Source organism: Saccopteryx leptura, chromosome 10 (genome assembly GCF_036850995.1).
Source record: "Saccopteryx leptura isolate mSacLep1 chromosome 10, mSacLep1_pri_phased_curated, whole genome shotgun sequence".
Classification (NCBI taxonomy): Eukaryota; Metazoa; Chordata; class Mammalia; order Chiroptera; family Emballonuridae; genus Saccopteryx; species Saccopteryx leptura.
The window spans coordinates 29,997,278-30,014,021 of record NC_089512.1 but is presented as its reverse complement, the minus strand read 5'-3'; the positions used below and the strand labels follow the sequence as shown (position 1 = coordinate 30,014,021).

At 43.1% G+C, this 16,744-nt stretch overlaps 2 protein-coding genes across 3 annotated transcripts in view; one reads left to right on the top strand and one right to left on the bottom strand.

Annotated features, from left to right (window-relative positions):
- Positions 1 to 8,680, bottom strand: part of EFHB (EF-hand domain family member B) — a 69,347-nt gene extending 60,667 nt beyond the window's left edge. Inside the window, exon 1 of the mRNA XM_066351553.1 lies at positions 7,745 to 8,680. Coding sequence (XP_066207650.1) covers positions 7,745 to 8,680 — 936 coding nt within the window. The remainder of the gene's footprint in view (positions 1 to 7,744) is intronic.
- A 5,168-nt stretch (positions 8,681 to 13,848) lies between these two features.
- The window catches only part of RAB5A (RAB5A, member RAS oncogene family), a 37,601-nt gene continuing 34,705 nt past the window's right edge, over positions 13,849 to 16,744 (top strand). The window contains exon 1 of one of the 2 annotated variants that reach the window (XM_066351555.1): positions 13,849 to 14,201. The gene's annotated coding sequence lies outside the window, so the exon portion shown is untranslated. Of the gene's footprint in view, positions 14,202 to 14,289; positions 14,664 to 16,744 lie in introns of those variants that run through there. The other variant, XM_066351557.1, reaches the window with a different exon arrangement.

The following is a 16,744-nucleotide window of genomic DNA, read 5'->3' as shown; positions in this document are numbered from 1 at the left end:
TCAGAATTCTGCATAAATTGGCTTTTTGCTAATTCAGCCAAAATAAAATTTTGCACCTATCTTTTTTCAGTACCAGGACTTGCATAATTAGCAAGTTCTAACAAGATTTACAAATGGGTGACTCCTTTGCTTTGACCCATTGCCCAAATAGCTATGAGGTTCTCTTAATGTAGAACAGGGAAAAAAAATAAGGCATCCATTTGCATGACTTTAACCACATTATAAAATCATTTGTCTATTGTTCTCAATTCTCTAGACTCTAAATTCTTTGAAAGAAGACATCATTTCATTTTTTTGTCTTGGTAACCACAGTGCCTAACATACTGTTTAGTCACTGTAGACACTATCATTTATTAATATTTCTTTGAAACTTTCTTTCCTTTTTCCTCTTTGTACTTCAAGGCTCAATACTATTTACCAATGTTCTTTGTAAGGTTCAGGTGTTTTGTCTGAATAACCGAGGGTTTCTGCCAGAGTCAATACATTAATGGAGATCAAGGGACAATCTCAGGATTTCTTGAAGAAATGACCATTATGGAGATTTTGATGTCTAACAATAGTGCTTTCCAAGAACCAAGGGTTCTTTCAAGGGCTAGCAGGCTTTCACACAGAAAGAACATCTGTTAGTTCTTAAAGAATACTCTAAAAATCTTCACTCAGGTCACTGTTTCTTGGAAACTCTTCCTGAATACAGGTCCTTGCTGCTATACCAATGAATGGTGTACTAAAATGAGTAGAATAAGGACTAATGAGGTCTCATAAATCCTTCAGAGAAGACCTTCACTTGCAGCTCAGTACCAGATTGGGGCAGTAACTTCAAACCATAGGATGAATGTCGGTACAGAGAGATGTATCTGCTTCCCTTTCCCCAACACTGGAAAAGCCTCCCATTGAGATGAGCTCCCCAATACAATGAATGTACCCTTATGCAAAGCAATTGTTCCTAGGGATTGATTTTAGTAGGCTCTTCACACTGGGGATTTCCATTTGAACTCTCCTCACAATCATGCTTGAAACTGGGCTTTGACCTCACCCAAATGCACTTCCTCTTCTAAACCAGATGAACTGAAGGGCATCAAATACTTTACCAACTCATCCTTTGGTCAGAATGTTGGAGGATCTCCTGCCTTTCTCCTTTCAGCTGGGAGTTCTATGAAGTCTGCAAGTAGCAGGTAATACAATAACATACAAATTGTTACAATCATAAATAAAATTGAAAAGATGGAAGGCTTCCCAGTTCTTTTTATATATTAGCAATACCCTAACACCAAACTCAGAGAAACATAGCACATAGAGGGAAACTGTGGTCCAATCTTACAAAATCCTAGTAAAATAGAGGCAAATGGAATCCAGAAATGTATTATAATAATAGTGTATCACAACCAAGTAAGGCTCAGCCCAGAAATATGAAGATGGTTCGCTATTAGAAAGTTAACCAGGCCCTGGCCGGTTGGCTCAGTGGTAGAGCGTCAGTCTGGCGTGCGGGGGACCCGGGTTCAATTCCCGGCCAGGGCATATAGGAGAAGCGCCTATTTGCTTCTTCACCCCCCCCTTCCTCTCTGTCTCTCTCTTCCCCTCCCGCAGCCAAGGCTCCATTGGAGCAAAGATGGCCCGGGCGCTGGGGATGGCTCCTTGGCCTCTGCCCCAGGCGCTAGAGTGGCTCTGGTCGCAACAGAACGATGCCCCAGAGGGGCAGAGCATCGCCCCCTGGTGGGCAGAGCATCGCCCCTGGTGGGCGTGCCGGGTGGATCCCGGTCGGGCGCATGCGGGAGTCTGTCTCACTGTCTCTCCCCATTTCCAGCTTCAGAAAATTACAAAAAATAATAATAATAAAATAAAATAAAAATAGAAAGTTAACCATTTCACTCTGGAAAAGATGTATTTCCACAAATGGGAAAACTTTTTGTCTGGCCTTGGTGGCACAGTGGATAAAGCATAGACCTAGAATGCTGAGGTCACTGGTTCAAAGCCCTCGGCTTGCCCGGTCAGAGAACATACAACAAGCAGTCAATGAACAAACTAAAGTGAAGCAACTACGAGTTGGTACTTTTTGAACCACTCACTACTCTCCTCCCCCCCGTCTCTCCTCTCTCTCTGTAAAATCAATAAAATAAGATAATAAAGAAAAACAATTTTTTTCATAGATCAAGATCTATTCTTGATTTTAAACATTCTTAGCTAACTGGGAGTAAATATAGGTGTCAACTTAATATATCTGAAATTTTCAGCAAAAATAATACTCAATAGTGAAGAATTAGAATCATTCTGGATAAGTCAGGAAAGAGACCTTACTTTCAATATATTATTGACCATAGGCAATGAGATGATTGATACACAAAATAGAAATGAGAGGCACATTTACTAAAGAAGGAAAGACAGAAGTATCAATGTTATTGTTTACCTAGAAAATCCAAAAGAAACAATGATAAGCAATTAAGATTATTGGAGAAAAAAGGGGGGCTCTATGGAAGGTAACCTCACAGGGTGATCTGATCATAAATTCTAAACTGGGCCAGTCATGGTGGGTAGTCATGTCCCAGGCCTATAACTTCTTTTAAGCTAGCCCTGTCCATTGTTCTAGTGTATCTAGGTTAACACACTTTTTTTTTAGATTTTATTTATTCTCTTTTCAGAGACAGAAGAGAGGGGGCTGGTGGAGAGAAGTGGGGAGGAGCAGGAAGCATCAATTTCCATACATGCCTTGACCAGGCAAGCCCAGGGTTTCAAAACAGCAACCTCAGCATTCCAGGTCAACGCTTTATCCACTGCGTCACCACAGGTCAGGCTAGGTCAGGGGTCAGGAACCTATGGCTCGCAAGCCAAATGTGGTTTTTTTGATGGCTGCATCTAGCTCGCAGACAAATCTTTAATTAAAAAAAATGTTAATATAAAACATTCTCATGTATTAGAATCCATTCATTTCCTACCGCTCATGTTCATGGTTGTGGGTGGCTGGAGCCAACCACAGCTGTCCTCCGGGACAACACCAAATTTTTATTGGATAATGTGTAAAGTACATGGGTCATTGTGAGGTCAAGAAGTAAACTTCCCTCTTTTTAATCAATCAGTAAGCTAGCTAATTGCAGAAACCCTTTTGACAAAGAAGATGGCTAAAAGAAAAAAAAGACAAGGAGTATTGTACTTTTCATCAGGAATGGACAAAGTAATTCGCCTTTGTGGAGAGAGCAGGTTCTGCAATGTGTCTAATATGCAATGATAAAATTGCATTGATAAAACAGTCAAATATAAAGCGGCACTTCGACACACACCATACTACATTTGCATTGAAATATCTAGCGGGGGACAGCAGGAAGAAAGCATGTCAAGAGCTACAGTGCAGAATGCAAGCTAGTCAGCAGCAACTCCATATTTGGACCCAACAAGGTGACTGGAATTCGGCTAGCTTTGCTGATGCTTTAGCAATTGTGAGAAACGGAAAGCCATTCACAGATGGGGAGAATGCCAAAACATTCATGCTTGATATTGCCAATGAACTTTTTGACTTTTCGGATAAAGACAAGATAATCAAATGAATAAAAGATATGCCTCTATCAGCAAAAACTGTTCACGATCATACCATCATGATGGCAAATCAAATTGAGGCAACACAAGTGAAGGACATAAACGCAGCACCATTCTTTTCTCTTGCTTTGGATGAATCAACAGACGTAAGCCATTTATCCCAGTTCAGCCTGATTGCAAGGTATGCTGTTGGTGACACACTATATGAGAAAAGTCTTGCTGGTTTGCCTATGAAAGAGACAAGAGGGGAGGATTTATTCACGTCTTTCACTGAGTTCACTAAAGAAAAATATCTACCGATGTATACTTATTTTGGTGTGTACTGATGGTGCTCTGTGCATGGGGGCGGAAAAGAGGATTTGTAGCGCTTCTTCGTGAACATGAAAAGAGACCCATCCTAAGAGACCCATGCAGTTTTCACTGCATCCTACATCAGGAGGTGCTTTGTGCTCAGATATGTGGTGAGCAGCTTGGTGAGGTGATGTTGCTGGTCATTCGGGTGGTCAACTTTATTGTTGCCTGAGCTTTAAATGATTGCCAGTTTAAAACACTGCTGGATGAAGTTGGGAATAATTATCCTGGTCTGCTTCTGCACAGCAATGTGCGTTGGTTGTCAAGAGGGAAGGTGCCCAGCCGTTTTGCGGCTTGTCTGAGTGAAATCCGGACTTTTCTTGAAATGAAAAACATCGAATATCCTGAGTTAGCTAACACCGAGTGGCTCCTGAAGTTCTACTATCTCGTGGACATGACTGAACATCTGAACCAGCTCAATGTGAAAATGCAAGGCGTTGGAAATACAGCCTTATCCCTTCAACAAGCAGTGTTTGCATTTGAAAACAAGCTGGAACTCTTCATCACCAACACTGAAACAGGTTGTTTACTATACATTGAAAAACTGGGAGAGCCTGACCAGGCGGTGGCACAGTGGATGGAGCGTCAGACTGGGATGTGGAGGACCCAGGTTCGAGACCCTGAGGTCACCAGCTTGAGTGCAGGCTCATCTGGCTTGAGCAGAAAAGCTCTCCAGGTTGAACCCAAGGTTGCTGGCTTGAGCAAAGGGTTACTCCATCTGCTGAAGGCCTGCTGTCAAGGCACATATGAGAAAGCAATCAATGAACTAAGGTGTCACAACGAAAAGCTGATGATTGATGCTTCTCATCTCTCTCCGTTCCTGTCTGTCCCTATCTATTCCTCTCTCTGACTCTCTCTCAGTCCCTGTAAAAAACAAAAACAAAAAAACTGGGAGAGTTAAAGATGCATGCATAGCAAGTGACCCTGCTCAATATCTTGATCTCCAGCAGCTAGCGGGTTTCACATCTAATCTCCTGCAGTCATTCAAAGCGTGCTTTGGAGAATTTTGTGAGTGTACTCATCTTTTTAAGTTTATCACCCATCCACACGAGTGTGCAGTAGACAGCGCTGACCTGAGTTATATCCCCGGTGTCTCCTTCAGAGATTTTGAGCTACAAGCTGCTGACCCGAAGACCTCAGACATCTGAGTGAATAAGTTTAAGTCACTTTATGAAGATCTGAAAAGACTTGCATGACAGCAAGCAGAGTTGGTGAGCAAACACAAGTGGGGGAAAATGAAAAAACTTCAACCCGTGGACCAGTTGATTGTCAAAACTTGGAACGCTCTTCCCATCACATACCACACACTGCAGCGTGTGAGTATTGCTGTACTGACAATGTTTGGCTCTACGTATGCATGTGAGCAGTCTTTCTCACATCTAAAGAACATTAATACCAACCTACAATCACGATTAACACATGGGAGTCTCAACGCCTGCATGAAACTTAACCTCACCACATATCAACCAGACTACAAAGCCATCAGCAAAACCATGCAGCACCAGAAGTCGCATTAATGGTATGAAGTACTTTATTCATCACTGGTTAGCAATAGCATAAGAACATTATTAAAAAGAATTCAGAGACTTATTGTACTTTAAAAGTGTTGGTCTTACATAAAATGCACACATTTACTTGTATTTAGTGTTAAACATATTGTATGGCTCTCACGGAATTACATTTTAAAATATGTGGCGTTCATGGCTCTCTCAGCCAAAAAGGTTCCCGACCCCTGCTGTAATCCAATCTCCCCCTTGCTCTTTCCCACCTCCACCTAATATCCTCCTTAATTTCAAATGCATAAAAGAAGCTGCAAACTGTAATTCTTATGAGCATATGTTGAGAGTTTGACTAGAATAAACTCTTAAGAAAATTCTTTACAGGTTTGGACATTTCTTACATGGACAAGACTAATAGGAGTTCAGCAAGATTACCTGATACAAGAAGAAGAAAAACAATAAAAACAAGCATCTGTAGCCATTTTCAATCTCATTATATCAAATGAATGTAAATTAAAACAATGTATAACAGATCATTATCAGTTTTTAAAATTTAGTGCTACAATATTTTAGGAAGGCATTTGGCAACAAGAACTAGAAAAATATCCATCTCTTGACTGCTACTAAAACTCTATCTTTAGGACATAAGAAGAAATACACATAAAGATGTTCATAGACTCTGAATTCCCCTTACATTATGCCATTCTATTAATGTTGCTAATTTCTTTACTGTCCAAAGCTAATTAATCTTTATCCTACTTATCCTATCAGAGATGTTTTAGCAGTGCTAATAACTCTCTCCTTGACTCCCTTCCTTGTTCTATCACATTGAAAAGGTGGGTGTGAGCCCTGTCCAGATGGCTCGGTTGGCTGGAGCATCGTCCTGAAGCACAGATGTTGCCAGTTCGATTCCCGGTCAGGGCACATACAGGAACAGATAGATGTTCCTGTCTCACTCCTACTCTCTCCCTTCCTCCCTGTAAAAATCAATAAAGTAAAGATAAAAAAAGAAAAAAGAAAAGGTGGATGTGAGAGGTAGAAAGAAGCAGAGGTTTTAGAATTGCCCATGTTGGAAACCCATAGCTGTTATCTGCCTGTGTGTGTCAGGTCTGAATCCACAGACTGCGGAGCCAATCCAGAAAAGAGAAAAGGTGGAGTGGTCAGATGAGAAGAGAGTGGCTGGAACAATCTCATAAGAAGACCAGAAAGCAAAGGGGGTCAAAGGCTAAAGAACACCTTGAGTCCCAAAAGGAACAAGAAATTCTGTAGACGCAGACAAAATTCTGCAGAATTCCTGTGACTACTTCAGCTGAACTGTGTTCTCAAATCCCAATGTGCAGAATCTTTTATTCCCAGAATATCTTAAGCAGGCTTCCTTTATGTTCTCAGACTCATCTCTTTCTTCTCTGACTGTTTTTCTCCCATTTCATCATCCAAGCCTTCCTTCCATTATCACATAAATATTTACTGAATGACCACTATATGCCAGGCATTGTGATGTGCCATCAAGCAACATAAAAGTCAGATCCACCCTTGTTTCTGTATCCATGTTTTCCCCTGCATTTTGGACCTTTAAATTTCCTCCACAAATTTATCTTCAGCTCTTAATACCATGATGGTTAAACAGAACTGCTTATATCTCCCAAACACAAAAAGCTTTGATCTTGCTCTATACTTTTCCTTGCCCAAGATACTCTAACTCTTTTTTCCACCTGAGAAATACTGACACCTTTCAAGATCAGCTCAAATATTACTTGCTCTGTGAAGCCTTTCCCATCTCCTCCAAACAGAGCTGTTCAATCTTTCCACTGTGCTCTGTGCTTAGAGGTGTACTTCTATTAGGGAAGAATCACATCTGTTTTCTACTCATTTTGAAATATATAATATTTGTTTAGTGTCTCCAAATATTGAAATGACTGCCTAGGAATCATGTATTTTTCATTTTCTATTGCCCTGTATCCAGCATAGTTACGGCCATAGGTCTTTGCTGAAATACTGTAATGAATAACTCACAGAATAAATAATGAATGGAAAAAGAAACATGAATATTAGGATACAACATGTATCTCTGTGAGAGGACTGAGAAATGTAAACTGAAGAATGAAATGAAGGTCAAAGGAGAAAACAGGAAGAAATCATGAAGAACCTCTGGTGTGCAGAGTCAACAAAGCTGAGATCCAGAAAGGAAGGCAGAGATCCAGAGATCACACAAAGTAACAGCTAGAAAGAGTCCAGAGGGACAAGGTCTATCAGAATCTCAATGAAACCTTTGCGATTTGACCCCACCAACCCAAACAAGTCTATCAGTTTATCATCTCTATAAAAATAAGGCCATCCCTAGTTCCCAGGGAAAATACTAGGAAAAGACTTACACTTGGCCAGCAAGGCATTCGATCAAAAAATTTTCCAGAGTAAATGGGTCTGATGTGATCTGGAGGTTCCACTCCCGATTCAAAGTTTTCAGCCTCCTTTTGCTCTTCAGGTTGTTGGGCAAACTGGCACTCGGGAGGTTCTATCACCAAGCCCATTTGGGGCTCTGTATTCTTCATCTCATCAGGCTCCTCTGGTTGGTGCAGCCCCATGTCCACCTCCACAGGAGGCTGCGTCTCTGCACTGGGCTTCATCACCACACAGGCCGACTCTTCTTCCAGTTTCTGGCTAGGTTCCACACCCAAAGCTGGCTGTTTCTCCCCAGCAGCCCCTAACCCTTCAGGGGCACCAGCCGCGGGACTGCTCCTGCTTCCTAGATCCCGTGGACTTTCACACACCTTGCCCAGAGGAGGCCGTATTTTCCATCCAGAACACCCTGTTAGAAGACACTCATTTTCTAAACCCACTCTTCCTGGCAACACACCCAGAGAAGGCTTTGTTTCCTTTGAGGTTGAGACCATATTGACTCCTAAATTACTCCTCTCCGTGAGTGTCCTAGGAATATGCTGCCTTTTTAATCTCAGTTCAAGGCCCTTGTTCAACGGAGATTTTGTTTCTGATGATGCCATCCTCTCTTCATACTTATTGCTAACCAAAGGGCTCTTCCTACACGAGTAATCTTTTCCTAATCCCACTCTGAGTCCCAACTCCGTGGGAGATTTTGTTCCCATGAGGACCCTCCTATCTCCTAAATCATCATTCTTTCCTTCTTGACTTAATCCGAGCTCCAGGCTCAGGGGAGATTTCCTCTCAGACACCCTCATTCCTCCAATGGTACTCATATCTAAGGGGAAACCGGTACCTGGCTGGAGGGAGGTTCCCAATTCCTTCCGGGGCTCCATCCCTTTGGGGGACGCCACTCTCACGAAGGAGCACATCTTCACTCCCCACTGCTTCCTGCCTACCACTTAACACCTAGCGGACCTCACAGAGGAAAAGGAACTGGAGGTCTGTTTACCTCGTTGCCTGGGAAACAGGGGCGTGGCTTGGCGAGCAATTCTTTCTTTGGAGCATCCTCTCCCATTTCTCTCCCCCTTCCTCCGGTCTAAGTTTCTCACCTTCTGTCTTTCTCTACCTCCCTTCCTCTTATTTTCTCCCCTCTCCGCTTCTTTACTGGATTTGGAAGGCAAGAAAACTTAAAGGATGTGATCTTGGACACTAGAGCAAATGCTCACCAACTTCTCTTTGGTTTTCCAAGCAATTCGGTCCCTTCAGAATGGGATCTGCTCTGGGCTTCCTTCTGGCCGTTGGCCTATGCATTTTACTGGTGATCAGGGAATAAATAACTTCCTGGTGATGACACTAATGTTAAGTCCTTCCTTGTGCGAGTATGTGGACACAGCATTTAATTCTTTTGGCTCTAAAGAACTACATTAAGTTGTTAAATTATTATATTTAAGTTATATTTGGCAGGTATGGTGTAGAAATATCTTGAAGACTTTCAGAAAACTTACACTTTAATTACTAGGCTTTAAATGGTATTTAAATATATTAAAGTTTGAGATGTATTACATTACACAATAATGCATATTGAATTTTTTAAATATTGTGGCAAACTCAAACTTTGGGGGGGGGTTTGTTTGTTTGTTTTTTACAGGGACAGAGAGGGTCAGAGAGAAAGATAGACAGGGATAGACAGACAGGAACGGAGAGAGATGATAAGCATCAATTATCAGTGTTTCATTGCAACACCTTAGTTCATTGATTGCTTTCTCATATGTGCCTTGACCACAGGTCTTCAGCTGACCGAGTAGCCCCTTGCTCAAGCCACCGACCTTGAGTCCAAGCCGGTGAGCTTTTTGCTCAAGTCACGAGACCGCACTCAAGCTGGTGACCTGGGGGTCTCGAACCTGGGTCCTCCGCATCCCAGTCCGATGCTCTATCCACTGCGCCACCACCTGGTCAGGCAAACTTTAAGTATGGAATTTTCTTTAAATTGGGTTTACACTATCAGAATTTAATTAAAGTTATTTGGTGAATATTTATCATGTTCTTCACATTCAGGGTACATAAATCATCTATCTTAGAATTTGAATGGAATTTATATGGTTCCAGTCTTTTTAAGAACTCTATGAAGAATTTGTAAAACCAGCACAAAATTTAAAAAGTGATTGGGAAAACTACTTAACATTTGCAAAAAACATTTACCATAACTTCCTATATCAGTGGTCGGCAAATTCATTAGTCAACAGAGCCAAATATCAACAGTACAACAACTGAAATTTCTTTTGAGAGTCACATTTTTAAAATTTAAACTATATAGGTAGGTACATTGTTATTAACTTAATTAGGGTACTCCTAAGCTGGAGTACCCTTTGTGGAAGAGCCACACTCAAGTGGCCAAAGAGCCTCATGTGGCTCGTGAGACGCGGTTTGCTGACCACTGTCCTATATAGTTGATATATTCTTCTCCCCCTAAGCACTTTAAATGATTTGATAATCTGTAAATCAAGGTATGTTCATATAAGTGTTCACTCAATTCTTTTTTTTTTCCACTCAATTCTTTTGTTCACAAATATCTATTGAGTCTCTACTTTGTGTCAATGATGGGAATAAAATGGAATAAATATAAGCCAATCCATAGTTACAAAATTTATATTCTAGTAGGGATAGATAACCATCAAGTAAACCAATAACTAAGATCATTTCACATACTGATAAGTTATAAAGAAAACAGAAAGCTTTTCTAGAGGGAAGCTACTTTATTTTTCTTTTTAAAATTAGTTTCTTATTTTTTTCAATTACAATTGACATACAATATTACTTTATTTTCAGGTGTACAACCCAGTACTTAGACATTATGTAACTTACTAAGTGAGCATCCTGATAAGTCTCATACCCATCTGACACCATACATAGTTATTAGAACATTATTGACTGTTTACTTATTTATTTTGAGGGAAACTACTTTAGAATTAGTAGGCTTAGAAGTCAACTGAAGTCAATTGGGCAATAAATAGGTGACATCTGAGCTTGCATGATGCTCTGCAAAGATACAATGTTTTGAAAATGACTAGCTCAAGTTTCCATAGCCTTTTTCTCACTACCTTGCCACCACCTACAATCACTTGTACAATAGAAGTATCCTCAGCTGCTGTCTATACGAGTTGGCATCCTGGCCAAGGTGAGACCTACAGTGATGGGTGGTAATGGTGCTTCAGGTAGAGAGAACAAGGTGAAGATGTCAGGATGAGAACATGCAGGCAGCATTCTGGGAATAGGACATAGTAGACCAGTATGATTAAGGCCCCAAATAAGAATTTGGGAGAGGTAGGCTACTGAAATAGAATAAAAGAAAAGCGGGTTGGGTCCAGAGTTGAAGAACGTGGACTGTATTTGGCAAGTAATAAGATACCCTTGAAAACTTTTTTAAGTGTGACTGGCCAAAGTGTAAAACAATGGATTGATAAGGCAAGAGTGAGCATTAATTTGTATATATAAAAGCTATCATGGCTCAAGCATTGGAATTAGATCTCATTTGGGGGATTCAAGAATTTTGGTGATAGCCTGACCAGACGGTGGCGCAGTGGATGAGCATCGGACTGGAATGCAGAGAACCCAGGTTCCAGACCCCGAGGTCACTAGCTTGAGCGCAGGCTCATCTGGCTTGAGCAAAAAAGCTCACCAGCTTGGACCCAAGTCGCTGGCTTGAGCAAGGGGTTACTTGGTCTGCTGAAGGCCCACAGTCAAGGCACATATGAGAAAGCAATCAATGAACAACTAAGGTGTCATAACGAAAAACTGATGGTTGATGCTTCTCATCTCTCTCCGTTCCTGTCTGTCTATCCCTATCTATCCCTCTCTCTGACACTCTCTCTCTGTCTCTGTTAAAAAATAAATAAATAAATAAATAAATAAATAAATAAAAGAATTTTGGTGATAGACTACTGAACAATGGTTCATGAGGGAAAGAAGGAAAACTTGAAGATGATTCTGTCCTTCCAAGTCCAGGAGACTGGGAGGCTGCTAATAAGTCATCAGTCATCGTCCTGGCCAAGTAGCTCAGTTGGTTAGAGCATCATCCCCAAATGCCAAGGTTGTGGGTCGTGGGTTCCATCCCTGATCAGGGCACACACAAGAATTAACCAATGAATGCATAAAAACAAATTGAGCCCTGGCCGGTTGGCTCAGCGGTAGAGCGTCGGCCTAGCGTGCGGAGGACCCGGGTTCGATTCCCGGCCAGGGCACACAGGAGAAGCGCCCATTTGCTTCTCCACCCCTCCGCCGCGCTTTCCTCTCTGTCTCTCTCTTCCCCTCCCGCAGCCAAGGCTCCATTGGAGCAAAGATGGCCCGGGCGCTGGGGATGGCTCTGTGGCCTCTGCCTCAGGTGCTAGAGTGGCTCTGGCTGCAACATGGCGACGCCCAGGATGGGCAGAGCATCGCCCCCTGGTGGGCAGAGCGTAGCCCCTGGTGGGCGTGCCGGGTGGATCCTGGTCGGGCGCATGCGGGAGTCTGACTGTCTCTCCCCGTTTCCAGCTTCAGAAAAATGAAAAAAAAATAAAATAAAAATAAAAAAAATAAAAAACAAATTGATGCTTCTCTCTCTTCCTTCTTTTCTCTCTAAAAGTCAATAAATTAAAAAAAGAAAAAAAACGCTGCCATTGAACAGAAGCAGGTTTGTAGTGGAGTAGGTTTGATTTTGGACATATTGTTGACATGTCAAAATTGATGTGATACATCCTATTTCCTGATTCTTCCCGGAATTGTCTAAGAGGTATTACCATGACTAACACATTACATTGGAACAACCCCTTGGGGATAAAATGCCACATATACCATTTACCTATGACACATTACACTCTTCTGGTTAGTAACTGGGGAGTGATCTGAAAGACTGGCTGTTCAAGGGTTCAAATCAACTTTATTGCTTAATGTTGCTGAGCACCCACGGGATATCTTATTCCAAGTACACAGCCTAGACAATCAATATCGATGTCCTCACAACAAAGCTATAAATGGTATACTGCAAACCGAAAAGTGGCCATTATCCTGAGTGAAAATCAATTTAATAGTCTCCCAAGTTATAAAACAAAATATTTGTTTTGTTTTGCTTCTGATGCCTGGCCAGATACTGCCTATCTTGTGAGATTTAACAAATGCAGACTGTCTTATGTAGATCCGTTGTGGGGGGTAATGAATGGTGTCTTTCACTAGAATTCTGCTCAAGAACTCAGGTTCTGGGGCCGGACAGCAAGTTAAGAGTATAATTTCATCACCAACTCGGTGTTGATTTTAGACGTTACACAATCTCTATGCCTCAAATTCTTAACCTGTAAAACAGGTACGCCTCATTCATTCATTCCACAACCATGACTGAACTCCTGGATGCCGGGCACTGCGCGAGACTTGACAGCTGAGAGGACCACTTCGGGCAGGTCCCGCAAAGCGTTTAGTACAGTAACCCACGAAGGACTCTGAATAAAGAGAGCTATTACTTTAGGACTTTTCCCTCTGCACCGAAAAGTCAACTCTCAATAAAAGCAAGTTATGATTTTAAGATTTCCCCACCTAAAGAAAACTTTTGAGATGGGGAGGCACTTATCCTCCTTCTTGAAATACAATGCCACTTACTGCCTTTACCGACCCACCTATCCCCAGGGATATATTGGGGGGCTCTCTCCAGTCCCTAGTCAGGTTGCCAGGGTTGAGGTGCTGCAGAGCGTAAGGGGGGCTGTGAGTTAATATTCACAGAGGGAACTCGCCGCCCCACATAGGCTGGCAGCAACAAACCCCACTTCTGTCCGCTCCCCCGAAAGCAGGGCAGTAACGTAGTCTCGCCCTCCCACGGCGGCCGCAGCGAGGCAAAGACCGCCGCCCAGATAACAATGGCGCCAGTAAGGGCGGGGCCCCGCGCGCCTCCGGGGAGGGAGGTGATGGAATTGCGGAGACCACGTGACCGCCCCGCCCCGCCCCGAGACCAGCGCCTGCTGGGAGGGCTTTGGGGGGGAGTCGGGGAGCGGATGAAGCGCTCGGACTGGCGGCGACGGAAGTGACGAAAGCACGTAATTCGCTACGTGCCGCGACGTGGCGGCGAGGCCGGCGCCGGGCGGCGGAAGTGGTTCTCGCGCTGGGACTGGAGTGTTTGTGTTTTGGTTCGCGAAGGAGCCCGCGGCCGGCCTGAGGGGAGGAGGCGGAGGAGGGAGGAGGAGGAAGAATTAGTGGGAACTGGAGCGCCGGCGGCGGAGGAGGAGAAAGGAGAGAGGAAGGCGGAGCGGAGAGAGGCGGGGACCGGGCCCGACGGGGGCGGCACCACGGCACGAGCCCCGCACCGTCCAGTCTGAGGGGAGCGGCGCGAGGAGGAGACGCGCCGCCGCCAGAGCCACAGCCTTTCCGCGGGCTGCGCCTGGGACGTGCCGCCGGGAAGCTTCAGCCCCGCGGCTCTGCGTGCTGCGGTCTAAGGTAACCAACCCGTCCCTCCCCCTGCCCGGGGCGGGACCCCAGGTGATCCGCTGTCCCCAGTCTGCCGGTGGCCCTGCCGGCACTGAGTCCCCTTCTACCTCTCGCGCGCCCGTGCCTTGGACCGGAGAGCTGTCGAACCCGGCGTCTCGTCCTGCCGGCCCCGGTGACTCGTTCTTCAAGAGGCTCTGGAGGACCAGGATTTGGGGACTGGCTAAGGGAGCGACGGGTGTCACCCTCTTCCCTACTCAAGATGGCGCCGTGAATACTGGAGGCCGCGGTGGTGCCTGTCCCCTGTCCTGGCAGGCTTGGGGGGAGGGGGATCCCCGCCGAAGCCGGGCCAGATTCGAGGGAGGAGGACCGGAAAGATGGCCCAGGGGCCCGGCGGGCCCGCTCGTTCCGGCGATCGGAGTTTGTGGTCAGTTATTCAGGTGCTCTCCGCGGAGGAACCGGGGCCTACGGCAGGTGTGAATTTGGGGAGCTCCGCCTACCTTCGACTTCCAAAGACGGGTAATGGAGGGAGGAGAAGGTTCGTCCGGAGTGGCTGTCTAGAGATTCCCGGCTTCTCCGAGCAGGCGGTGAACCGCCGCTTTCAGGAACTCCAGCACTGAACACGCTCACTGGCTAGAGACCATTAGACCTGCTCTGCTCTTCTTGAAGTGGCTACTCCCGAGACTTGTAGACGTTTTCAGTATTGCATGTCATAATTCACATATTTGCTTTTTGTATTATGTTGAGTGGAATCAAAGTGTTGAATCAGTTGCCTTTCACTTAACTAGTAAGGGGGGGGGGGGGGACCTGAATACACCACTGTGATAATCCAGGACAGATCAGAAACTTTATTTTTTATGTAAATAAGGGATGATAGTAAGAGCTCATAGAGTTGCTCTAAGCAAAAGCCATAGAATAGTGCACAATATAAGGCCCAGTAAATGCCAGCTGCTGTTATTAATACAATTTTGATTGTAGAATAAGTTATTTCCAAAAGGTTAAAATGCATTTTATGCAAAATCTTTTGCAAAGCAAGTTTCCATAGTGAATACAAATAAATACACATCATTTTCCACCTTAATGCTAAGCTAACGGTATATAATTAAATATAGTTATCTTTTTGAAAGACTATGGGGAACTGTAATCCATGAGAAGGCAAAGGTAAAGCTTTTTTTTTTTTTTTTTATGGGAATCGGATGTTTTCTTTCTGAAATTTTGGAAGCACCATGAAAATTCGGAGCATATTTTCATTGGCGAGTAATTTAATTTGCTGTTTTGTCAGGTAATTAGACAATTGGGATGTATATCAGTTGTTTTTGTGTATAATATCTGAAGGTGTGTTGGTGCCTTTCCAGTCTCCATGACATTTTATTGATACTTGGTCATTAACTCATCAAAGGGCTTCCACCAATTACAGTTCGAACATATGTTCTCCCATTTAATTCTCACCACAGCTATGTAGGTTAGGTATTCCGGAAATAGGGACAGGGAAGTGAAAGAACTTGCTTTGGCAGACATTGGTATAGCCAGCCAGATTACATTCCCAAATCTGGTATATTTTTAGTGGGGGTGGGAGGGTTGCAAGATTTTTGTATTTTGGGAAAAGTTGTAAACACACAAAAGTAGAGAGAATAGTATAAGAGAACCCATTCTGTAGCTTCAATTCACTTATGGCCACTCTGACTCTGTTTACATCCCCATTTTTTGGAAGCAGTTCAGACATACTTCATCTGTAAATATTTCACCATGTGTTAACGAATAAAGGACTCTTCCAAGCTGCTGTTTAAATAAGGCAGAGGTGATTTTATTGTTTTGAATGTAATGTCTCTTGGATATGTTTATTAGTGAATTCATTGTCAGGAGAGATTCTTGTGTACACTTTCACGGAGAAGGCATATTTCTTATGAAGTATCTAAATAAAATGTAACAGCAATTCTAGGGAGAGAATCATCAGATTTAATATTAGTAAGCACATGATTAGATTTTGATTAAAGATGGAAGAAAACAAATTTAAGATTGATTTGTGAGGAGGCTGGGAAAGGGTTGTTTAAATGTTTGCTAATTTCTTTGAGATTGAAAACTAGCATTATTAGGTAACAAGAAGATAAAAGTTGCCATTCAGGCTAGTTTTTTTCTAAATGTATTAAGTAGAAAATAATGACATTTGTTAGCCTCAAAACTACAGAAAGTTATAAGTAAATAAGACTAATAAGCTCACCACATAGACTTCCGTGTTTATGTACTTCAGCACATGAGGAAATGACTTTAACTCTTTTGGCCACTAAACACAAACCTGGGAGCCAAAAAATATTTGTTGTTCAAGGGATTAAGAAGTACACAAGGATTAGCAGTTAGAATATAGTCACGGGAATGTGATGTACAGCATTGGGGATATAGTCAATAATATGGTAGTGACTATATGGTGTCAGGTGGGTCCTAGACTTATGGGGGGATCATTTCATAAGATATAAATGTCTAATCACTACGCTGTACATGTGAATAATATTGAATGTTAACTGTAGTTAAAAATTAAAATTTAAGTTGTTGCTTCAGAA